The sequence below is a fragment of the Pipistrellus hanaki genome, assembly GCF_964339955.1.
Source record: "Pipistrellus hanaki genome assembly, chromosome: 10".
NCBI classification, from domain to species: domain Eukaryota; kingdom Metazoa; phylum Chordata; class Mammalia; order Chiroptera; family Vespertilionidae; genus Pipistrellus; species Pipistrellus hanaki.
Genome location: NC_140512.1, coordinates 10,894,262 through 10,920,720, shown reverse-complemented (window position 1 = coordinate 10,920,720; position 26,459 = coordinate 10,894,262). Strand labels below are relative to the sequence as shown.

The window sequence follows — 26,459 nt, the reverse complement described above, 5'->3', positions numbered from 1 at the left end:
AAGTGTGGTTGGGAGTCTTGACCATTGCAGTGTTTTATTGTTGTTGTTATTATTAGTTGTGTTATTGATTTGCACTTATTTTGTTAGCCAAGTTGAGTAATTTTTTTGAATCTTTAAGAGGTTATTGGTGTAGTCTGTAAAATGTATTGCCAAGTGTATTTTGGGACAACCCTAAGACATATCATTATAAAACCTTGGCGGGGAGACAGGACATCAGGAAGAGCTAAGTTCACTCCTCTATGACAGTAACAAAAATACTTGGAATATTATGAGAATCAACTTTTTCACATCTTTGGTAATTAACCAAAGGTTTACAACACTCCACAATGGGTTTATTCAAGAAAAACTGCTGAAACCCTGTAAGAACAGGGGATTTGTGGTGGTTTAAGTTGGCTTCCTGCCATCCCTTCTCCCCAGCTCTATGGTGCCCCTAAAAACAGAGTGCCAGCCCCCGGAGAGCTCAGACAGTGTCTGGCGCTCCTCAGAAGGCCCGTCCTCAGGAGGGCCCAGGGGCAGCTCCCTGTAAGCCTCACTCCCACTGCGCTGACCTGGGGCTCCCAGGCCCAGAGCCTGGGGGAGGGGCTCGGGGTGCTGCTGAGGACACATTTCCTAACTCTGCCATCTTCAGGTGAGCAGGAGGGGAGGTGGGCTGGGGCTCCTGTGGCCGGAGTCACTTCTGGAAGGAGGGAACTGGTCATGTGGTGCATATGTAATTCTTTTGTTAAAAGTTGATGTAAAGAAATAGAGAATAACAGTGATAATAAGAGAGAATGATACTGAGAAAAAAATGTCCAAATCATCAGGAATTTCATCACTTTTGCAAATTTTGTGAAGGAGACATGATCTCCCAAGTCTCCTCTTTTGCTCCACAAATCCCCCCTACAGAGGTAAGTGCTATGTACAATTTGTTTTGTGAGTTTCTGGATTTTTTCCTAATTTATGTAGACAGGATTAGCCACTTTGCTTGCATGTTCTCACTAGACACACAGGGAATGCATTTGAAATAGTTGGTTTGAGGGTATGCTATAATTATAACATAAGAAAGCAACTTTTAATGACTTTATTTATTTTTATTTTTCCAGGTATCTTTGTGGGAATTATGCACTGGTAAGATTAGGTTCAGTTTGAAATAAATAAAAGCATTTAATTAAAAATTGCCATCACTGTTACATACAATAAATCATAATACCTGGTATATGTATAGAACATCTGTATGTGTTTCTTTATCAGTTGACACATACAGGTTACTTTTTGTTTTAACACTTTTTTTAAATCCTCACGCAAGGATATTTTTTCCGTTGATCTTTTAGAGAGCATGGAAGAGAGAGAAGCATCTATGCCTCATGCATGAGGGCTCGGGCCAGGGAGTAGCCTGCAGCCAAGTTATGTGCTCTCAGTCGGAATGGAACCTGGCAGACCAGCGCTCTTCTAGGGCCAGATTATTTATTTAGTTATATTTTTAAAAATATATATTTTATTGATTTTTTTACAGAGCAGAAGGGAGAGGGAGAGAGAGTTAGAAACATTGATCAGCTGCCTCCTGCACACTCCCTACTGGGTTTGTTCCCGCAACTGAGGTACATGCCCTTGACCAGAATCAAACCTGGGACTCTTGAGTCCGAAAGCTGATGCTCTATCCACTGAGCCAAACTGGTAGGGCCAGATTACTTTATTAAAAATCTCATCATGTGAAGCAGCATTTACAAAATGGGTACGTTAGGGGAATAGTAACTTATGCCTTACAATACTTGTGCTTTACCAAAGGATTCACTCCTGTATTTCTTAAATATCTAGATTTTCTTGTATATGCTGCATGTTTATTCCATCCAAAAAACTTCCTTACTGTACAGTGATGGTGTATGCTAGTTGACATAAGCTTAGATGTTACCTTTTAATAGCACCTGTCAATTGGAAATCAGGAAGAAATGAAGATCAAGACTCCCGGTGGCAATACAGAGTTAAATGAGACTTCAGTGCACATGAGCCTTATTTTGCACAAGTAATGTTTTGGGTAAAAATTATAGTAGTTTTCCTCTTACATATTGTTGTTTTTACCTGTGCTCCGGGATTTCTCTTCTTGGGAAGAATGGGGTCTGTCCCTGGTCCCGTGGGGGCAGTGCTATTCCGGCCATTTGGTCTGCGTAGGCACTTTGATGTTAGAACTCAGGCGGTAAGGATAAGAAACACTCCTCCATCTATTGGTAGCCTGGCACCCGTCCCACGTGTAGCTGAAGGTGCGTGGAGACAGGGTTGGCACGTGGGATTTTGCTTTGTTTTCTGTGCGTTGGAAAGAGTCTGCCGCATAACTGAAGGAAAGCGGATTGCTCCTTTGCTTTCTGGACTCCTTTTGCTCAGCACACATGCCCGCATCTCCTCTGCCTGCAGTGGTTGCCTTCAGCTGCAACAATGAAACATCTTGATGTCCTGAGTTCTTGGACGCTTGAAAGCCGATTTCTTATGTGGAATTATCCTTATTTATAATAGCTTTAATGTAAAGTAGTTTTATTTAAAGTGACACCCCACAGGCTTTTCCACAGACAGACATTTCCAAAACCTGGCACGTTGGAGGCACTTGTGGAATTAATAAACCCAAACTCAGCCTCTCTTCTGGCCGAGAGGCCTGGAGCTCTGTTAGCCGTGTGCTGTGCTGGACTGAGTGCCTGAAGACGGACAAGCCAGGAAACAAATGAGAAAGTTTTTTCAGTGTTTACTGTAAAGATTTATTCTCTTTCCTTCTCATGGTTTTGTACTTTGTCTAGAACTTAGTTATTTTAGGACTTGTCTGAAACACGTTTTTATTATAATAGTGTGCTTTTTTTTTTCTTTTCTTTCTAGGATACATTTATCAATACTTTTTGAAAATGATCGTCATTTTTCTCACCTCTCATCTTTGGAACGAGAAATGACTTTTCGCACCGAAATGGTTAAGTTCTTTTTTTTCTAATGAATTAACTTATGGACATGATTAGCGGGCAATTATGAGGAACTGAAATGCGTTTTTGGTGAACTGCCTTGTTCCTCAAGCTATGACTTAGTGTTATTACTCACGTAGAAAGTGTTTCAGGATTCTTTTACTTACCTCATTTTCTCTCCTCCTGTCCTGATACGGACTTCTCTTTAAGATAATAAAGGTCAGGTGTAATAGTTGAGGAAGAGGAGAACAAAGACAATACTTAAGAAGTGACATAAAGCATCAGATATCAGAAATGCTTGCTGTCGGGTTGGAGTTGGGAGACCCTATGTTTTTCTCACCCTCCCCCCCCTATTTTTTTAGCTCATGACTTCAAGATAATCTCTTTTAAGATAGAACTTTAAAACCTCTAATATTTTTTTCTGTTATTTTGATATATAATCTGTAAAATGTAATACATGACTTATTACAGTCTTCTGCTATTATAATTTCATTAGCTGTAATGAGCTATAGAAGCCTTACCTTTCTCTACATCTCTTTATCCTAACCACTTTATAACGTAATCACCTTAAATATTTCTCTACATTTAAACCTACAGAACTTATGAAAGAATAGCGCATTGATAACCTAAAAAGTATGCCATTTGAGTCTAAGAATGCAGTAGTAGCAAGGAGAAATTAGGAGGCCTTATTATTGACCTTTTCCTACAGAAAAACTGTTCTGAAAGGAGTTATAAAAATAAATATGTTCAGATTTTATTCACGTTGACAATTTGTGCCTCTTTAAGGGACTTTATTATTCCTACTTCAAGACCATTATTCAAGCACCTTCGTTTTTGGAAGGACTGTGGACGATTATGAACGACAGGCTCACTGAATATCCCCTTGTAATCAACACAGTGAAACGCTTCCATCTTTATCCAGAGGTGAGTAAAATTTGAGTGATTCAGGTTCTTTTTTTTTTTAGATAAAAATAGTAGGTGAACACAATGATGTTTTATAAAGGAGGGGACCTTTAAAGTTTATTGATTGTGTCTGTCCTTATAGTTGACTAGAGTATCAAATCCTTTCCTGGGTGTGTTTTAATCTGTCCTTCCCTTATTGTTTGTGGAGTTCAGAATATCTTCATGTTTAATAGACATTTGAACTTACTCTTCTATCAATTACCTGTATTAATATTTGTCACCTGTTTAATGGCTATTTTCTTATTTGTGGGAATAATTTATATACTTTCTAGTGTAATCCTCAGTCATACATGCTGACATATCTTCCCTCATTCTGGCTGCTTTCTCTTCACTTAACCCTGTTGAGGTGTGACTTGCATGCAGTAGAACATGCCATTTTGAGTATGCAGTTCTTTTAGTTATACACTTGACAGATGTATAAAACTGTATAACCAAACTGCCATTGAATTATAAAACATTGAAAATAATACCAACAAGTTTCCATGTGCACCTTCGTGGTAACTGTCCTTTTCCATTGAATTGCCTTGGCACATATGTTAAGAATGGATTGAATATATTACGTATGGACCTGTTTCTGGATTCCCTATTATTCTATTGTTCTCTATGTCCATATTTATGCCAATACCACACTGCTTTGATGCTTGTAACTTTATGGTAAGTTTTAAAACAAGGTAGTTCTCCAACTTTGTTTTTCCGTGTCAAAATTATGTTTCTATATAAATGTTAGAGTCAGTTTATCAATTTCTCCAACAATCTTGTTGAGATTTTGATTGGGATTGCATTGGATTTATGCATATATTGGAAAGAATAGACATATTAATATTAAACCCTCCAATCCATGATGATGGTATATAGTAGATCTCCAGTCATTTTGTCTCAGCAGTATTTTGTATTTTTCAGCCATACAGTCTTCTATAAGAACTATTTTTACTATTGTAAACGGTAATATTTTAAAATTTTATTTTTGTATCTTTTGTTGCTTTTGTATAGAAGGTACAGTTGATTTTGAATATATATCTAGCATCTGTCAACCTCTATCTTTTGATCGGTGTATTTTTAATGTAATTAATATGTTTGGACCTAAGTCTGTAATTTTTTGTTTTCTCTTTGTTCTGGTTTTTCATTTCCCTCTTTTTCTGTCTTCCTGTGAGCTAGTTGTACATATTTTGGTATTCTTGATGTTCTGAGTTCTTTGACACTTGAAAGCTGACTATGAAGTAAATTCAAGGGCCTCAATAACATGTTATGAAATACTTATATAAATCTTTGTATCTTGCTATTAATCATCATGTTTTAATATAGAATGTTATAATTGATTTTTACGGCTACTATTATGTTAGAGTTGATCATAAGAGAATATTACAGGCATGTTGATTACATCAGAAATTCTTACAGATATTCATTACTCTATAATACATAACTGTAGTTTATAATGTGTGTGCATAATTTTAAAATGACTTTCTCAAGAGAAATTGAAATACATTTGTCAAAGCTTATAATGTCTAAGGCAACCATCATGAACTGATATTTTGAAAACATTATGAAGATAATGTGTTTTCCTTCACTCTCTCCTTTGTTTTTATCTTTTGTAGGTGATTCTGGCCTTCTGGTATCGCACATTTGTGGGAATAATGAATTTATTTGGGATAGAAACTAAGACCTGCTGGAATGTCACAAGAGTCCAACCTCTGAGTGAAGTTGAAAGCTGTGAAGGCATGTTTATTTTTCTTAAAATGCTATGTCGTCACTAATGTTGCATAAACATCTTATACTATTATGACTTATTTTAAGAATTATTGTAAACTACTAATTGATTTTATTAAAAGACTATAATTGATTCCTCTTTAAAGTAATTTTCTGAGAAGGCTATGTACTTACTAATATGAGTATTAATATACCTCAGTGCAAGGCAGTCCTGACATTAAGTCATTCCTTCCATTTCAGAATAAGATACAAAAAAAAAAGTTTAGGCTAGCTTGAATACATAAATGTGGGGATGTAGGTTAAACAGTGAAATATCTACCTGTGATAGTTAAAATAAAAATTTAGTTATGGAAACATAAAATCAGATATATAATAATAGATTGATTTAGAAGTATTTCCCACTCTTCATATGCACCTTCACATTGGTATCTTAGTCACAGAACCACTTTTGGAACAGGTCACGTTTTCCAGGATCTGTAATTGTTACTACTATTTAAGATGTGTGTGATTTCTCACTTTTACAGTCTACGTGTGATTCTGTCCCTTGAAACTGATATTCTAAGTCACATGTATCTACTTGCATAGCATTTACATAGTTGCTTTTCTCTTTATTTCTGCACATTCTCCACAACATGACTACTTAGTATATTTTATATAGTTTTATGGATTTGTTTGCAATAACAGTCAACACTCAGAATATTTTTATTGATTTTAGAGGGAGAGAGAAATAGAAACATCAGTGATGGGAAAGAATTATTGATCAGCTGCCTCCTGTATACCCCACATTGGGGACTGAGCTTGCAACCTGGGCATGTGCTCTGATTAGGAATCAAACCATGACCTCCTGGTTCAAAGGTTGCCACTCAATCACTGAGCCACACTGGCTGGGCTATTTACATTTTTTAAGTTCTGTCTTCTCAATCATTAAAAGTTATTTTTATAACAACTAATCTCATAGATTTGTTTTGAGGATTATGACATGAAGATTGTAAAGTACCTAGTCCACTGTGTGTTAAAATATTTTATACATGTCTGTCTATCTAGTCTTATGCATGGGATTCATTATATGTTAATGTTTAAGGTTCTGACTATAGACATAATGATGGATCAGATAACTTGGTTATCTCATATAGTCTAAATCTGTTCCTTGAGGTCAGGGCCCATATTCTGTTCATCCTAGGACCAAGCAAAAAATAATAACGCAATGGATTTTCCCTTGTAATTCATCAAGTGACTCTACAGACAGTTCCAGATACTAAGCCATAGCAGTACTTATTGCCCAAATAGAATGAAGCATCAACTAATTATTACAGTATAATAATAATTAATTGGGGGAAAGTATAAATGTAGCCACAATAAAGTATAAAATATGATGTAACTGATCTCATGTAAAGGGAAAGTACTAATGAACTATTAATAGAGCAGCAATCAGTAAAGCAAATACTTTCAGCAAATTCATGAGTTCTTGATTACAAAGCACTGCAATAATTATGTCCAGTTACTTTATAGTCATTTATTTATTAAATACTAAATGATCTGTGTCTTTTTAAAGGAATAGGAGAACCTGCTTGCTTTTATGTTGGTGTGATTTTTATTTTAAATGGAGTAATGATGTCGATGTTCTTCGTATATGGTGTTTGTCTGAGGTAAGACTACTGTATTATAAGATCTTGTAGTGGCTTATAAGGCCTGTCTGACATTTGTTGATTATATGAAAAGGATAATTAATGAGATCCATTTATTAGTAGGAACATTTGAATATTTTTTCAGCTTATTAATATAGTGAGTACAACACTTATTAGTATAGTGAATACAACAGTGAGAATGGATGAGAGCTGCGGCTACACACACCAACATGGACAAATCTTGTAAAATTGAATGAACGAAGGCAGGCACAAAATGAAATCTTGCATAATTCCATTTGTACTAAACTTGAAAAAACATGAAAGTAAGTGATAGTGCTATATGCATGTGGAAGTGGCTACATTGATAATCACAGAAGTCAGGATAGTGGCTGTCTCAAGGGGTGATGAGTGGGGATTCGGTGCCATCGGTTCTCTGTCTCAGTGACATGGTGGTAGTAGGGATGTCCACTTTATGATTACCCCATAAATTCTCTAGAATTGTTATGTACTTTCCTATATTTATGTCATACAGGAAAAATAGCCCGAAGCACATCACAGTTTTTTTGAGGCGGGGGAAAGGATTACCTAAGATTATGGTGTCAGGCTTAAAGATGTTTTATTTTAGAAAGTAGTTTGTATATCTTGTGCTTTATTGAACATGGAAAATGTTACACAAGACCAAGACGTTTTAAAATTTATATTTTTCATTGCTGAGCAATGGCAGCATTATCGTCATCTTTAAATTAGTTCATAGTTCTGGAATATCAAAGGAAGCTTCTGTCTTTAGGAAGTTTAAGTAGATACAGCAAATGTTGGCTGTCGGTGTTCACTGAGATGTTGAGTGGCAGAGAGAAACAAGAGAAATGGGACTTTGTGGGGATATTTTGTTTTTCTTCCTGTGGCCACCCTCCCCCACCAGCACCAACGTGGAAAGCAGCTGCTCCATATATGTTGTTTTGGTGGCAAAGGCTAACATGTTAACATGCATATCTAACTTCATCACATGTACACTTAATGTCTTCCCTGTCCTTCTGATCAGTACAGGGAATTTTATAACCCTTGCTTCGAAACAGCCCCTGGCATCTTACAGTTATCACCACAGTTTAGTACTCCTATTGCCCCTCCACAGGACTTAATTTGTGTGTGTGTTCTACTCTGTTATTTATGTTGTCAGGTCTTGGTTCTACCAACATGTTCCTACTTTCTCTGGTATATACAGTATTGTTCTTCTCAGACATTCCTTCTCTCAATTTCTTACTTTGCAAAATGCACCCTTTGAATTTCCTTTAGTGAAAACTTACTAAATAGCAAATCACTTCTCATGTGCTTTCCTCTGTTTTGTTTTTTTTAAATCCACAGGATTCCTTCCTTTTTTAGTCATTCAGCCAATACTTATTGTCTTCCAAGCATGGAGCTATGGTTATAAGTAATGACCAACATACAGAGAAAAGTCAGCTTTAAGAAATGGTTCTCAACTGTGGATATTTCTCCTTGATCTGATTTTTTGTATTTTACATTGTTGTTTTCATTGGGACTCAAGAATATTTGAAGGAATTTAGATAGTTTAAAGTGACTGCTAAATGAAACTGTTAGACTTTTGTTTTCATCCCTTAGTCAAAAGACAAAAATCTGCCTCCATTCTGAATATTCAAATAATGCAACAGAGGCTCTGATGTGTGGCCTGTTATCTTATGTTCACATCCTATAAATTTTATTTAGAAAATAAATATAAAATTCAGATTATTTTATATGTACACTTTATATGTTTGTACATTCAACATTAAAACAACAATGTGTACTTTTAAAAATTTTTACTACTATTTTATATGGCTTAGTACTACCACATTTTAAATATGATTTTAAGTTCTAAGATAATCTTGTGTAACACTCCCTATATTTTGCGTGAATTATGATTGTATACTTTCCTTACAGTGGGACTCACATTGGAGGTCTAATTACAGTATTGTGCTACTTTTTCAACCATGGAGAGGTTTGTTTCCTAGAAAATAATTTTTAAGAAATAGAAGGGGCTGTATAGGAACAAAAAAATATATCCATCAAAGCAGTATATAAATTGCATATTACTTAGGACTTTGCAATACTTTAAAGAGCCTTGTGCTGTAAATTGACATTTAATCCTGTTGACCCACGTTTTTACATAATTAGAATTTGTGACTTGAAATGTCTTACCTGATTTTTAGTGTGTGCACTCATACACATATAATTCACAGAAAAGGGAAATACTGTACTTGCACTTTGTATGTCATTTATTCCTACCAATGAGGCACTTTGTATCTCATTTATTCCTGCCAATCCTTTTTGGGAAGATGGCTGTTATCCTCACAGAAGATTGAAATAGAAATGTACAGAGGTTAAGATCTGTACCCAAGATTTCACATTCGCTATATGAGGAGGCCAGGGTTCCCATTCACATCTGTCTGGCTCTAAAGCCTCATTTCTTCTCTTACATGATGCTGCTGCCTTTTCAGTAGCACAAAATGCTGAATCAGAATAGAACGCATCCAGTTCCATCCAACGGGATGTGCCACCTTAGGAGAGTTTGTAGAAAGTGTTTAGAATTGGATCCATCCATCCAACTGACATGTGCCAGACTCTCTGTCAGGTGCTGAGGGTGTGGCAGTGAAAAGAAGGGAGAGAATCCAAAGGCTGGTTTTTGTAAGCAAAATATGTAATTTTGCTTACAAAAAATGTTATGGCACAGCTTATACATGGTATGACCTTTATTCATTATCACTGAGAAAGGTCTATGGTTAATTAAAGAAAATCTTTTAGACAAGGGAGTAAGATAAATATATTAAATATAGTAACTTAAAAGCAAACGAATGCCTTGTTATTCACCAAATACATTCATGTGAAGAGATGATGCCATGATGATGTTTGTGAGTTCCCGAGTTAACATCTGGTTAGGTGTTTCCTGGGCGTGTGCACCTCTCCAAGCCTTGGGATTCCGCGTCATCCCTGCAGCGCTGGGATGTGGGTCTATTTTTCCTTCCCAGACTCTTACTGCTTCTCTTCCTACTATCCTGTTTGAACTTTGCGTTTCCTACACGTGCATTTTCAGAAGTGAATGAGTGTGATATTAAAAGCACTAAAACCAGCCCAGCCATGATTTGGGAAAAGAAATATTTTTATTGATATCAGAGGAAGGGAGTAGAAGAGAGAGAGAGAGAGAGAAACATCAATGAGAAGAGAGAATCATTGATTGGCTGCCTCCTAAATACCCCGTTAGGGATCGAGCCCACAATCCAGTGTCCTGACCTGGAATCGAACCGTGACCTGGCTCATAGGTTGACGCTCAATGACTGAGCCACACTGGCCAGGCCCCAGCCATGATTTTGAGATTAATAGTGTTTATTGCAATGGAATGGAAAGTGAATACGCATTTAACTGGTTTCAGGCTACTCGGGTGATGTGGACTCCACCTCTCCGGGAAAGTTTCTCATATCCATTTCTTGTACTTCAGATGTGCATTCTAACTTTGATCCTCAGGTAAATTTTATTTATGAAACAAATCTAAGTGTATTATAAGGTATGTTTCTTAAAAAATGCATCAACCTATTAAGTTATTAAAAAAGAAAAAGTTATTAAAATGTAGGTGCTGATTTTTTTAATCACTTTTAAAATAAGTTAAATAGCCATTTAAGAAAATCTAAAATACTAAGTTTTCGATAACTACATGATGTTTTAATAAAAAACATAAGTTTTTATGTGTATAGATTCCAAGGTTTTAAGGAAACTATTACTTTCTCCCCTTCCAAGCTTATGTAATCCGACTTGTTTTCCCACCTGTGGTTTTGAGGGAACATGAATATATATTCTGAGAAAGGAGTGTCCCATACAAGGATGAACTTGGGAAATGCTAGGCTAGACAAGGAGCATATATATTCAGACATTTGTGAAAATTTCTTAACCACTGATGTTTCTAGCAGTTCCATCAGTTTATCTCCAGTGCTTTTCTTGGACACATTTATTTGTGTTGGAATTAATTTTTTAAGCCTTTCCGACTTGAAGAGGTCTGAGCAGCAGCAGCAACAACAAAAGTGTGAATAATAGAATCCCATTAATACTTTTATCATAGAAGTAGGTTTCACACGTTAGTGAGCCCTCTCACTGAATGATATTTATGGGTAAACAAAGCCTGATATTTCTTTTCAGAGCTCTAATTCAGATAGTTTTATGCTAAACATTTTTATAACCCAAGTAGCATTTAAGTGCTTTTAAATGAGCTTTTAAAAGTGAACTGCATCTTGTCTTCTAGCAAGGAGGAGGGAATCGTTAGATGTGGCCATTTTGTCAGATGTGGTTAGGTGACCTGTTAAGGGGCACACCCATTGGTGTCCGTTCTCTCCCCCAGGCCCTCGCACAGCAGCGGGAGGTACTTCATTGCGCTTTGCCTCTCCAACGTTGCCTTCATGCTCCCTTGGCAGTTTGCTCAGTTTATACTTTTTACGCAGGTAAGATGATTAAACCAATTCAAGTTTGGGGAAAATATTTTTCCCCCCAAATGTACATGTACTTGGTTGTTTCTTTATGCAAATGCAAATGTACTTGGTTGTTTCTTTACCTGTGTTACAATGCGATTATATTTGTGCCCTGATAGGTTTAAAAAAAGTGGAGTAATTGTGAAGTTTAGATGTATGTGTGATTTTCAAAAGTAACAAATCATATCTATAGTCTGCTGGTGTACTGCTTAGTTAGGCAGATGCTCATGGTCAGCATGCAAAAGGATTTTCCCGATTATTTGAGTTCACACTTTTCTTGTTGGCATTGGAAGTGAGCTCTGTAAGCAAACCTACCTGCAGACTGTCTCTGCCAAATTTTGGCCCCTTGAGTGTGGCTCTTCCACAAAATACCACAGCCTGGGCAAGTCTATTTTAAAGAAGTGGTGTTAGAAATTTAAGTTTTAAAAATTTGGCCCTCAAATTTTAGGAACTACGTTGGGCGTATAAGACAACCCCCTAATTTTACATTTAAAACATAGGTTTAGGCCTATATTCGCTGTATAAGACTACCCCCCACTTCAAAGAAAAGACTTACTTTGCTGTCAAGATCTGCAGGTGATTTTTGTGCAATTTTGGTCTTTTGCCCTCGATTTTCGGTTGACTTTTTTTTCGTTTCAAAAGTCGTCTTATATGCCGGAAAATACGGTATGCAACATGGTAAGGGCCAATCCTATTCCTCATGGCTCGGCTTCTGCTCCAGCTTAAACATCAGCTGTTTGGTCTGAAGCACAGTCTCGCTGGACACCATTTCTCAATTTTAATCATGATATTTCTTGAGCGAATTGAGACCATATCCTATTTACCTAAACAACTCAGTACTTTATGGCAAGAAGTTGATCTGAGTTTTTAAAAAATATGCATATTTTTTATTGGTTTCAGAGAGGAAGTGAGAGAGAGATGGAAACATGATGAGAGAGAATCATTGGCTGCCTTCTGCACGCCCCCCACTGGGGATCGAGCCCACAACCTGGGCATGTGCCCTGACCTGGAGTCAAACTGTGACCTCCTGGTTCATAGGTCTATGCTCAACCACTGAGTTATGCTATAAAGGAGGATATCAGTAGGATGTGACCATGAAATGTGTAAGGTCTAGGTCTGGATTTATTTTTTGTGCCCGGGTGTGCAAATCTTCCAGCACTGTTGGTTAAAAAGGCTATCATTTCTCCATGGAATTACCTTTGCTCCTCTGTCAAAGCTCAGTTGTCTATAATTGTGAGCATCTGTTCCTGAGCTCTTTCTTATTCCTCTGGTTGTAGTCTATTCTTTCTCCAATAGCGATATTGTGTGTCTCAGTTACTGCCGCTTTGTAGTAAGTCTTAAAGTCAGTCAGTCTCCAACTGCTTTTGAGAGTTTTCTCTTTGCCTTTGGCTTTGAGCAGTTTTTACTATGATGTGCCTAAGTGTGGTCAGGTTTATTTATTCTAATTTATCCCTTGTTGGGGTTTGTAATAGTTTATAAATCAGTGCCTGATTTTTTTCCTATAAATTCTTGGAACTTCTCAGGTAAAACCTCTTTAAATATAGCTTTTACTTAATTCCCATATCCCTTTCTGAGATGTAAAGTAAAATATATTAGATTTTTACAACATATACTCTACATCTCCCATGTTCTTGCATATATTATTCACCCCTTTGTCATTTTATGCTTTTTTCTAGATGTTTTCTTCTGATCTTTCAGTTTGTCACTGGTTTAACCTGCTTTTAAACCCATTTTAACTTATTAATTTTGGTTATTACAGTGTCTAGTTGTATATTTTCAACTTGTTTCTTTCTTAAATGGCTTTCATGTACTCTCCTGGAATTTTCAATACTATCTGTTATTTTCTTGCACATGTCAAACATAAAGTCATTGCCTGATGATGTCAGGCATGTTTTTAGTGATTTGTAAACTAAGAGTAGTTTTTACATTTTTAAAGTGTTGTTAAAAAATAAAAGAGAACCATTGCCGGGTTTCTCAGTGTTTTAGAGCATCAGCCCATGCACCAAAGGGTCTTGGGTCAAGGGCATGTACTTCAGTTGCAGGCTCGATCCCTGGCCCCGGTCAGAGCGCATGGGGGAGGCAACCAATTGATGTGTCTCTTTCACATCGATGTTTCTCCCTCTTATCTGTCTCCCTCCATCCGCTATAAAAATCAATGGAAAAAATATCTGTGGGTGAGGATTAACAACAACAAAAACCAAGAAAGAATACAGCAGGTCCTCAACCATCATTTCATTTAATATTGTATTGTTATAACATTGATGAGATTCCACGAGAACTTATACCAATTAGCCTATGGTAAAATTGTTTTCATTTATGTCTTTTAGCTTAAAGTCACTGAAGCCTATTGACCATGTTGAGTGGTAACTTAATGTATACAATAGAAACTATAAATAGCCCGCAGAGTATAACATTTACTATTTGGCTTTTTATATAAAAAGTTTGCTGACCTCTGAAGTAGATTAAGGATCTGTTTCCATTGTGTTTGTAATAATGCCTTATCTTCCTATATCTAGTTAGTTTTGATGTGGTATTGGACATTGTGCATTAACAATGGTATAATTCCATGGTCGGCAAACTGCAGCTTGTGAGCCACATGCGGCTTTTTGGCCCCTTGAGTGTGGCTCTTCCACAAAATACCACAGCCTGGGCAAGTCTATTTTAAAGAAGTGGTGTTAGAAATTTAAGTTTTAAAAATTTGGCCCTCAAAAGAAATTTCAGTCATTGTACTGTTGATATTTGGCTCTGTTGACTAATGAGTTTGCCGACCACTGGTATAGTTCATTTAAGACTAGTTTGATATTAATATCTTCCAGAGAAGATTAGATTTGCTTCCAGTAGGCAATAAAGATGCTCACAATCTTGAGTCACCCTCATGTGATCAGAGGATGATATGGTTCAAAGGTGGGCTTTCATCTTTCTGAGCACTGCTTGATTTCTGGCTCTTTTAGTATAGCTCTTCGAAGCCCCACGCCAAAGCCTGTGGACTTAGCAAGGGTGGGCTTTCACTTCTGAGTGTGGAAATGTCCCTCCTGCATGTCAGCTGGCAGGCATCTGCTACCATTGGAATTGGCAGATGGCCTCTGGGAGAAAAGTACCCCAAATTGTCATGATTTAGCACTGCAGATTTCCATCTTTTCTCCGGTCTTAGCTTCTTAATTCTTTTTTTCTTTTTGGCCTTGTTGGTACTTTGTGGCTTTCATTTAGGTATTTTCCCTAGCTATTCTAGTTTCCAGTGAGGTTAGTTGAAATTACTTCAGTATCATTATTAGAAATATGACTCTCCTGTTACATGTACTTTGCTTATGAATAGTGAAGTATTTGTTTTCTACATTTTTTTTCACTTTTGCTTTTTTTTTATATCTTTATTTCAGATAGCCTCATTATTTCCCATGTATGTTGTGGGGTACATTGAGCCAAGCAAATTTAAGAAGATCATTTATATGAACATGGTAACGTTTTTCATACTTATAAGTCAAAAAGTCTTATTTAATACACCAAAATGGAAATGTACATGATAGATACCATATTATAACATACTCTCTGAAACTTTTATTTTTATGTTTTAGTTATTATTAGTCACTATTTTTGAAACTATTTTTTCCCCGAGACCTGAAATTTCTAGCACTGTGCATGAATATGACACTCTATAAATTTTGGTTTTGCATTTCTGTTTCTATCTTTGTTTCCAAACACATCTCCCTTAATAACAAATATTTTCTAGCTAAAAACATAAAGTAAAGCTTCCTTAGTAATAAAAATCATCAGGTAGTGCAACAAAAATAAGATAAAAATTTAATACAACTAAGCTTTATTTATTATATTACTCCATTATTGAATCAATGGAAATAATAGTTTTTTGCAGTTTTCTTTGTACCAAGTAGCAGACAGAGAAAAAATTTTTTCTATATAGAATTCATAGTGTTGAAACTACTTAGAATCTATCAGTGTGTTGAAATTCTATCATTCATCCAAGATCTGTTTATTAATCTTATTTATGCATAAAGTGTTTGTATTGGAATGGCTATATGCCTGTAGACAAAGTTATGCTATAAATCCAATAATGATGAAACATTCTTTCCTTCACTTTTCAGATTTCAGTTCTCGTTTGTTTTGTGTTGATGTTTGGAAATACAATGTATTTATCTTCTTATTATTCTTCATCTTTGTTAATAACATGGGTAAGTATTTGTTAAGCTCATGAACTTTTTGTTTTTGTTTTTGTAACCTGTGAAATAGGAGGTTTAATGCACCTAATATAGGTTTAGGAGAACAAATAGGGCCCTTTCCTGTTTATTAATCATATGAAAAAGTTTTTGAAAAGATATATTTTATTGATTTTTTTTTTAACAGAGAGGAAGGGGGATAGATAGAGAATTAGAAACATTGATCAGCTGCCTCCTGCACATCCCCTATTGGGGAATATGCCTGCAACCAAGGTACATGCCCTTGACCGGAATCGAACCTGGGACCTTTCAGTCCGCAGGCTGATGCTCTATCCACTGAGCCAAACCAGTTTCAGTGTTTCTGATATTTCTATTATAGATAAAGGGCAAATAACAATATTGAAATATTTCCTCTAATTCCCTTTTAATGTGCATGAATTTCGTACACTGGGCCACTAGTTTTCTATATCATCCTTAGAAAAGAACATGGTACAAAGTTACCATTGTAGGGCAGATATCCAAGTAAATATTTAAAAAACAACAACTAGCAGGTAAGACTTACTTTTATTTTAGAATTTTTTTTTTTTTTTTTTTTTTTTTTTACTGATTTCAGAGAGGGAGGAAGAGAGAGAGAGAACATCCATAATGAGAGAGAATCATTGGTCAGCTGCCTCCTGCATGCCCCCAACTAGGAACTGAGCCCACAACCCAGGCATGTGCCCTAACTGGGAACTGAACCATGACCTCCTGGTTCATAGGTCGACACTCAGCCAATGAACAACATTGGTTGGGCAAGAATTGCTTTTAAAATATACCATTAATTTGTTACCAAGATTAGTTATTTCCTTCTAAGTCACTTCAGTAGATTAAGTACTTATTGCAGTGACACTGCCATTGCTCAGAACATTTTTGGAACTCCTCTGAATTGCCTTCACAGACTGTGGCACATTCTTTTGAATATCCTCAATGGTGGCAAAACTTCGTCTTTCAAGGGTGGATTTGATTTTTGGAAACAACCAAAGTCTTGTGAATAAGGTGGGTGATTGGGCTGGGTAATATATAGATCTTGATCAAAATATGGTGTGACATTAAAGTAATAAGACCTATTTTCTTGCACCCATACCTAAATTATCTTCGGGAGGTAGTTTAGAAAATGGAGTTCCAAACTGTTGTGAGCAATGATAACATAATTAAAGTAGGTAAGTAGTCTCCTCATGTGACTGACTTTCACTGAATGACACCCATTTGGATATGTATTTGGAACGGTGGTTCAGTAAATCGGCTTTATTACTTTATAGTCACACTTTTGATATCCATAAGCCAGAACCTATAATGTTCTCCACTGGAATGCTCCTGGCATGTTCTCTTTCTGCAGTTACCAAAAATGATGCCAACCACAGTAATACCAAAATAGAACACTTCCCCATGTAAATTATTGATTGAACCTTTTGAGATTGCCCTTATGTTTTAACATATTTTGCTTCCCACACTTTTTTTTTCTTTTCCCTCTTCACAATAAGTAATCCATTCTCTTGCTCCCCAGAAATGCAGGATTTTCATTTTTAAAAATTTGTCAAGCCTTTTAAGCATGACAAAAGACTTGTAGTAGTATGCCCATCCACCTCTTTTTAAGGAAGTTATTTTATTTTGAAATACAGAAAACTGCATAAAACCATTGTTTTATGTACTGACAGTACTCACTAATACTGAAAGTACTTATTAATGAACTGTTTTTGGCAAATAAACTACCATCAAGTAAAAAAAATCAGTTTTTCCTACCATCCTGCCCCAATAATGACTTGACTATGGTAATCATTCCTTGATTTCCTTTATATTTTTATAACTTGTATCTCCATTTTTAATCTATAGGTTTCCTATATATCTGCCTGTTTTCTTTCCTAGAAAATGTAAGAGCCTAGGTCATTGAACATGTAGAGGATGCTATGGTCTAGATTTTACTCTTTGAATTCTTATGGTATATAGCTTTACATCCTCCTTTGTTTCCTGTATTTATAATGTGTTAATAATTGAATCTAAAACTTGGATAGGTTAAGGTTTTATCCCTTTAGCATAGTAGTAGTCTTTTAGCAGAATGCACACAATGTTCAGAGCTTCCCTTTTTATGATAGTAGCCATCAATGCTTTGTAGCTGATCCATTAACTCAATAAAAATAGCAAATTGGTGATAGTCCAGTTGGTCATTTGCAATTAGTATAGGGAAAATAAAAGTACACATCTAAATGAGTGGAGTTGAGAAAAAGTAGAAAAATATTTAAAGAAATAACAAAATTTTTCTAACTTAATGAAAATTATTAACTCAGAGATAAAGAATTTCAGTATATCTCAAATCCAAGAAAGCTGTAGTAAGGCATATTACAATTAAATTTCTCAAAATCTGTGATAAAGATATAATACTCATAATAGCCAAAGAAGTAAGATGTGTTAAATATAGAGGAACAAAGGGTAAGGATATCAGCAGATTTTTCATAAGGAAAAAAAAAAAGGAAGCAATAAGACAGTTAAGCAACATCTTTACAACATTTAAAGAAAAAAACACTGTCAATGTATAGTTCTATACCTAGCAATATATGGCTCAAAAATGAGGACAAATTAAAGACTCCCATAACCAGATTCGCACTAAGAGAAATTTTAAAGGGGTCCTTCACCGGAAGGGATAGAATATTAGGTGTCAGTATGGCCCTGCACAAATGAGGCCCTGGAAATGGTAGCTAGAGATGCTGTTACAACGAAAGTACCAGAGGCTGGGTGCCTTATTTCTCATAGTTCTAGAGTCTGGCGAGTCTGAGACCAAGATGCAGCTGGTTTGATTCTTGGTGAGAGCTCTCTTCATGTGTAATCAGATACCTTCACTGCGTCCTCCTCAGAAGGGTACTAATTCTATTCATTAGAGATCTAATTACCTTCCACTGGTTTCATTCCAGTACGTCACATTGGAGATTAGGGTGTCAGCACCTGCATTTGGTGGGGACATGAACATATCATTGATAGAACCAAGATTTTTGAGGACCCTGGCTTTATACATCAGTCTCAATTTCTTACCTTTTGTAACTCCAAGCCCTCCCCTGCTGCCCTCCTTTTCAATGCTAGCAGGTGGTGGTAACCTCTCTCTGCAGTCCTCCTAAAGGCTGCCATAGGTTCTCTCCGAATTAATGTTTTTGTTTTTAAAATCGCCTTCTTTTGTCTGGAATCTGGAAAGTTCCTTTATTTTCTTAAAAGTCAGGTTTAAAAAATTTTTTCAAAACATTTTATTTGGGATTTTGGAGAGGAAGGATTTTTTAAATTAACTTAATCCACTAATTTTGCTGGATAACTTACATATATCCACTATCTACCTTATCAGAGGGAGTTGCCCTACACAAAACATTCCAAGTAATGCAGTGAGGAATTAACTTGATTCTAGAGGCAACTTTTTAGCACACACAGCATTTATCTCACATACCAAGGAAAATTTGTCATTTTCAAATTTTGAAAAATCAACAATTAGGAAAATGGCTGATGTAGGCAAGATGGAAGATGGGGGTGGCTGTGTAATTTTTGAAACACATAATTCATATAAAATATGCTTGTTAATTTGTTTTTTTTATTACATGCTCTTTAGGTGATAATTCTAAAGAGAAATAACATTCACAAATGGGGTGTATCTGAACTCAACTTCTGGGTAAGATTCAACATTTTAAACATAATTTCTTTACTCTTTATTTCTATAAACTAAACATGGTAATGTACTTCAAAAGGAATGATTTAGAGTTAATCTTATAAATAGCTACTTCTTAAGGTAGGAAATAGATGTTGGCAACTACAAGTCATTTTTAAGAAACTTGTTAATTTATTTTGGTACTACCCTCAGCCTTTCTTCCTTTACTTTCCATTCTGCTATACCCCCACGACCCTATTTTTAAAAATTTTTTCTATTTGCTGTGAGTCTCTCTCAACTGACTAACCGTCTCTTCAAAATAACTACATTTGTAGTTCTGTTACTACTTTTCTCCTTCTGTTTCCTCTATGCTTTCAAGTGTGGACTCTAGATTTTTGTCCTTTAAGCATTTCTCCACAATCTCCTAGCCTCTTCTTATTTCAACTTAGACACTGCTTAATCTTTGACTTCCTTCCAAATATACAAATGCGTGGGCCATGTTACCTCTATGTTTGTGTATTTTGTTTCCAAGTAAGATAAGTATATTATTAGGAAGGCACTGCAAATACTTATTGCCATAATATCAGCAGATGACATTGTTTTTCTTTGATTTACTTCTATTAAAAATTAAGACCTGCCATATTGAAGGACTATGTGATTATATATTGATAATGACGGGGTAAAACAGGGAAAGTTGTGGTAAGATAAGAAAGTACAATTCAGAAAGCAAAAGAATAAAGTGGAATGTATTGCCAGTTTCTTCTTGCTTGAGGAATTCTCCTATCCCTTGTGATGAACATGTAGAAATATTTGTAACCTTAAGTTATTGGTGACATGACCCTTTCAATACATGAATTTTTCTTCAGAAAAAAATGGTAATGTTTCCTCAAAAATATTAAACCAAGAAATCAGAAAATTCAAAGTTTTTATTTAATAACTGTACTCAAATAAATTGAAAAATGTCATTTATAAACTATTGAAAAATAACATAGAACAGTGTATTTGGACATTTAGAGAATTCTGTCAAAGCATTTGCAGAGGCAAATTTATTGTTTTAAATATTTTCAGTTTTAGACTGGAAAGAATAAAAATTATGCTTTTATTTAAGTAATTTAAGAGAAACAATATTTTAAGAAGAGAAAAGTTGAGGTATAATGAGGGTTCAGCACATACTAGTATTTACATTTTGAAACTTGCATAATTTATATCGCCAAAAGGGAAAAAGAAATCAGGGTAGTCATCTAAAACCATGCAAAAGATGTCCTGGCTTTTAAAAAGCCAGTCAAAAAAGAAAAAGCAAAGATATTTTGTGAATTAACACTTTTTCTTGCAAAAATCCTATTTTATTTCTCAAGTAATTCTTTCATGGTAGTGGAATAAAGATTATATTGCATATCTTACTCTATCATAACTGGAAAATTTGAAAACAATCAAGCTCTTATTTTTATATTGAGTGAGAATAAAAAATAAAAGAAATGTCACTTATGATTAATTAAAATCTATTTTTAATATTCTTTACTGTCATGGGGCCACTTGAAAGAAAGAAAACACCTGTATATAATTACGTACCCTCATTCTGATCAAATTGGATTCATCCCAGAAATGCAAATATGTTTCTGGAAAATCCGTAAATATAAATTATCACACTAACAGATTAAAGGAGAAAAGCGACTTATCCCATTAGATGGCAGAAAATGAATTGAATATAATTGAACACCCATTTATGGTAAAAACTCTTAGCACAGTAGAAATAGCAGGGAGTTTTCTTAACCTAATATAATTCTTTAGCCTTCATTGGTTGTACAGGTGAGGTATTTGGAATGATTAAATTTTTTCTATGCCATTTATTGATATGATTGAATATTTTAACCAGGTAATTTTTAGTACCTGACTTCTATTTTATTTATTCCTTAGCTAATTCAATGTTTTGGTTGGTTTTGTGGAACAATCATTTTGAAATTCCTGACAACTAAAATCTTAGGTGTTTCAGATCATGTAAGTACTTTTCAGTTAAAACATAAAACGTTTTGTAAACATGTATACCTGGGTGAAAACTTTGGAACCAACTATTTTCTTACCCCTTCATTTTATATAGGTTAAGTGCCTTCTTCAAAGGCCCCAAGCTAATTATTGGTAGAGTAAATACTGAGAAAAATGTATATCAATGAGTGCTGACTTAGCCTACTAGGAAAAAAATATGTTCAGTAGTTAATTAGTTAATTTCAATTGAAATACAAATAATTATTTGTTTAAATAGTTAATTATTGCAGATGTTGTTAGCACATGAGCAGTCTGTACTCAGCTTTGAAACATAGAACTCTTAAAACACCAATATTTTTATTCATAATTATGGATTAAATGCAAGAGGTGATTTGATGTTTTAAAAGCTTTTTTTTCTTAAAAGTTCGCTATCTTTTTATTTTCTGGAAAATACATGGACCACTTACCCCTCATGTATGGCATTTCTGCATGTTTTAAGGCTAATGCCTTAATAATGGCCCTTTTAAAAACATAAGTCCCTACTTAAAAATTAGTTTAAGGAATAGAAAACAATGAATTTACTTTTGATTTTTAGCACTTACTGTTTGGATATGAGCATACATACATGAATCCTGCAATAATCTATTCTGAGGTTTACCTTACCTAGTACTGTCCAATTAAGACCCTATTGAATGCTGAGATCACTTCAGCTTTAACAAAGGAGTGAGTGTGGTATTTTTTCTCTAAGAGGTCAAGTGCTGTCATTATCCAATAAAATTGAACTTGCATAAGTGTGCATGTTAAGTACAATTTTAGAATGTGGGGATTTATTTGCTATTCATTGCTACCTTTACATAGTAGTTTGTTAGGGGTATTTGCTACTCTTCTCTCTATATCTGACAATTTTCTTTTTTTTCTTTCCCCCTTTGTTCTTAACTTTTCTTTGGGGAGTATATATTTTATGATAAACTTTCTTTAGTTCTATGGTTCATCTGTGTTTTTCTTTTCTGCCTTGCTGCATGTTGTCAACTGACTCTTTACAAATTTTACACACATATATCCTGGGTACTCTTATTAAGTGACTTGCTCTGTGACAGCAGTGAGAAAGAGTTGAAACTAATGTGTTTTGGTTAAATTATAGTCACCAGACTTGCTGTAAGTTAGAACCATGAAGGAACCCCCCCCCCCCCCTTTATCCTCAGACCTGGTAGGTGATGGGAACCATGAATAACCACAGGTAACCATATAAGCTTGATATAAAATAATTTCTGTCTTTGTAAAATGCTCCAAATTAAGGTTCCCATACCAACTACTTCCCTGTTAATCTGGCCGTCCGAGAATGCAGTGGGAAAAGCATTGTCTCCCCGACCGCAGGTGATACACAGTCCCAGTCGGGAGCACACAGGAGTCCCGCGTAGGGGTGCTTGGCAGTGCTTATGTCAGAGACCTTGGAGATCAGGGAACTCCCAGTGGAGGGCGCAGTTGTTGTAACTCCTTTGAAGGACAGCTGTCACGTTAATGGCTTGATGGTACGTCTGAGAAATTCAAGAAGCACCAAAAGTTGTAATCAGTGCATGAGGCTTGATGAAAATGACAGCACATAGAAAATTGGTTCATGATTTACAATGTGTGGTAAAAGGGCTTAACATGAAACTGCTTTTCCTTGGTAAATGATGTGATTATAAAATCTCATGATTAACTGCGTGGTGGTTTCTGCCCAGCAAATATTGATTTTGGCTCACTCTTTACATTATCATCTCTGCTTGTTTTTTCTGACCTCTTTCAACTTTTCATTTCTCTTGACATTTATTTTTCATAGTTCAGCATATAGCATGCATTGTATTATTCACTGTATTTTTTTTTTCCTTTGAGAGGGACACCAGGTACCGGATTTATGTGCTCTGTAGCTTTTATTACCATGATATCAAATGAGTTGTTATTGACTGCAATTATTGGCATAATTTTAATTTGCTTTACTCTATTTTCTTCCAGATTCGCCTGAGTGACCTAATAACTGCGAGAATCTTGAGGTTTACAGACTTCGATACTTTAATTTACACTTGTGCTCCTGAATTTGGCTTTATGGAAAAAGCGGTATGTTGTTTTTTTGTTTTGTTTTTTTCCTTCTCTACTGGCATGATAATTTTTGCTCCTAAGTTTTCTTTTGAATCTGAAACTCAAAATTTTCATTCAGAAACATCTGACTCTTACCCTATCACTTTTCACAGTTACTTTGCTAATCACATGGCCTACCTCACCTGTTTTCTCGTGTAAAAGCACGAAACAAGGGCTCCTATCTTATAGAGTTGGTGGTGGTGGTTGAATGAGACAGTCCAGGAGGGTGCTTAGCATGTCAAGTGAGCCACAGTGAATGACTGTTATGACACTTCAATCACTTGTAATAATCTAGGTCAGTTGGAGGTATGGGACTACTCAGAAAAAGTAAATCCAAACTCTTATTTAGGTTTTTTAAAAATTCAGTTTTATTTCAGTTAATACCCCAATTACTACAAAAAATTTAAACAAGACATTGCCAGCAAAGGAACACCACTAATCTCACTTTGAAACATAATAAATGACTGTTTTGAATAATTGGTTTTATTTCAGACTCCACTGAGATACACACGGACATTATTGCTTCCACTTGTTATGACGATTACTTATTTCATCTTAAAAAAGGTATTTAAATTTTTTAACACTTTGGGTTAAAGATAATAACTTATAGTAGAGGGATAATATCTCAGAATTTTATCTTATTTTTAGGATGAACTCCTCCCCTCCTAAAAACCATTTTCTATTTAATTTTTAAAAAAATCTAGTATTATGTTTGTTGATTTGTTTCAGAAAGCCACATTATAAAAGGTATTTTCATGTTATCAGTCACCCACCATGTAGCAAGAACGATGTTAACATCGTAGGGACAATGGGACAAAAAGGCCCGTGCCTTAGAACCCACAGCCTGTGGGAGCTGGGGGATGTAAACAGCCACACAAATGGCTGAAGAATTATAGTTGTGACGGATGCTATGAAAGTGAAGTATAGGACAGCTTTCATCTTTCAAGTATAAAGCTCATTCAAAGAAATTTTGATCCATTTGGAGATATGCACAGAAGAAATTTTTATAGCCATTAAAAAACCATCTGTATGTGTTCATTGTTTTTATTACAAAGAACATATCACTATAGAAGAAATAATGTTTAAACTGGCAGTTTTTCTTGGTCTCAGAATGGTTGATCTGGAAGCCTGGTTAAAGACAGTGGGTCCTTAGTTTTAGCAATTTTGAACTAGTTTTATATGGTTTACAAGTTGTCTTGCCTTAAGTCACTATTCTAGTATATTTATTTTATGCTTTGGGGCAGATAACAATAACATGATTTCTCTACCCCGTCTCCTACCAAGGGTGCTCTGTTGAAACTGGTTGTTGGTATTTAGAATCAAATTGCTTATCTTCTCTCTGTAGTTCCAGTTCCCATGTTTCTCATTCCTTTGTTTTCACATAGAATGTGAATAATTTATGAATGAGTAAGGCATCTCCTCCACATCTCTGTACTTTCACCCCTGATCCAGGTCCTTAATGACTTGGATAACTGGTCAACTCCAGTGACTTGGAAAATTGCTCAACCCCCAACAGCTTGGGCAATTGATCAACCCCAATAACTGGGACAACTGGTAAAAACCAAATGACTTGGACAATAAGAACACTTCCTATGCACTGAAAGGTGGGGGTGAGGGAGTCAGTTCCAAGTCAGGGCACATACCCAGGTTGCAGGTTAGGTAGCTAGTTGTGTGTATGGGAGATAACCAATAGATGTTTCACTTTCTTTCCCCTTTACTCTCTCACTCTAAAAAAGTCAGGAAAAGCATAGTCTCAGGTGAGGATGAAAAAAGAACAACTTTATATTGGGTGTATTTATGTTAATGAATGAGAGCATTTTAAATGTCAAATAATTTCTTAGAAAACTTTCATTGATTCTATTCACAGGCTTTCCGTGATGTTTTATGTGTTTTATCTTCAAACACTTATCAAAGGTAATGCTATCATAGTTATTTCTAAATCATGCTATATTTATTAAATGACTTGCTGTCATTCATTTTCAAATTAATGGACATTAAACTTAAGCATTATGATTAAAGAAATCCATATTAAGAGGCCTCTACATCCTGTAAAGCTTTGCTGTAAAACTAAAATATCTAGTCTTTTTAATAAAACATAAAAATAGGCAGTCTTATACTCTTGGGTGAATCTAATACAAACTCTCTGAGGATAGAGCCGATATCACTGCTCTTTATTCTGTGTTCACTGAACAGTATCTAGAACACAGTAAGAGTGCCCTAAACATTTAGTCAGTTTATAGCTGTAAATATTTAGTAAATTTGAAAGTAAAAATATTTATAGACTTTACCCAGTAACTTCTAGGAATTTATGTTAAGGAAGTACTCAGAAATGCTCCCAGTTTTATGTAGAAGGATGTTCATGGTGTTTATAATTGTGAAAAATGAAAACCGTTCTGAAGTCCAGCAATGCTTACATAAAGTTTTGCATGCACTGTATATGGTTGAATATGTAATAGACAGTCTTCTTATCCCTGCTCAGAGGTACACTCTCCAGCAGTTAGTCAAACCTATTTTATCTTAAGAGACACCTTAAATAGGATGACTGTAAATCATTCCTTTTAGATTGCTGATTTACCTAATATATTTATTTCCTTTTATGCTTTTAAGTAATTTAGAGAGAATCAAAATTTTAAGATCTAAAAAAAAAAAAAGTTTATTTTTATGTAATCATAAAGTGGACGGTTAGTAAGTAGAGAATATTTTTGTTTTATTCCAGAAAACAGCTCCTTGAACATGGTGAGGTAAAGCCTTAATTTTCATCTCTGGTAGACTTGTGTATTCGATTCTAATTCAAGGCCAATTTGTCTAAACCATGCTGCCGGCAACCATCAGCACTG

At 35.3% G+C, this 26,459-nt stretch overlaps 1 protein-coding gene across 1 annotated transcript in view; it reads left to right on the top strand.

Moving 5' to 3' along the window:
* Positions 1 to 26,459, top strand: part of DPY19L2 (dpy-19 like 2) — a gene marked incomplete at both ends in the record, with an annotated part of 39,150 nt that overhangs the window by 2,278 nt on the left and 10,413 nt on the right. Inside the window, 16 exons of the mRNA XM_084897302.1 lie at positions 1,083 to 1,107; positions 2,836 to 2,923; positions 3,699 to 3,836; positions 5,468 to 5,588; positions 7,132 to 7,225; positions 9,137 to 9,194; positions 10,623 to 10,714; positions 11,580 to 11,679; positions 15,081 to 15,158; positions 15,801 to 15,887; positions 19,492 to 19,551; positions 21,442 to 21,522; positions 23,500 to 23,601; positions 24,115 to 24,186; positions 25,490 to 25,536; positions 26,339 to 26,363. Coding sequence (XP_084753428.1) covers positions 1,083 to 1,107; positions 2,836 to 2,923; positions 3,699 to 3,836; positions 5,468 to 5,588; positions 7,132 to 7,225; positions 9,137 to 9,194; positions 10,623 to 10,714; positions 11,580 to 11,679; positions 15,081 to 15,158; positions 15,801 to 15,887; positions 19,492 to 19,551; positions 21,442 to 21,522; positions 23,500 to 23,601; positions 24,115 to 24,186; positions 25,490 to 25,536; positions 26,339 to 26,363 — 1,268 coding nt within the window. The remainder of the gene's footprint in view (positions 1 to 1,082; positions 1,108 to 2,835; positions 2,924 to 3,698; positions 3,837 to 5,467; positions 5,589 to 7,131; positions 7,226 to 9,136; positions 9,195 to 10,622; positions 10,715 to 11,579; positions 11,680 to 15,080; positions 15,159 to 15,800; positions 15,888 to 19,491; positions 19,552 to 21,441; positions 21,523 to 23,499; positions 23,602 to 24,114; positions 24,187 to 25,489; positions 25,537 to 26,338; positions 26,364 to 26,459) is intronic.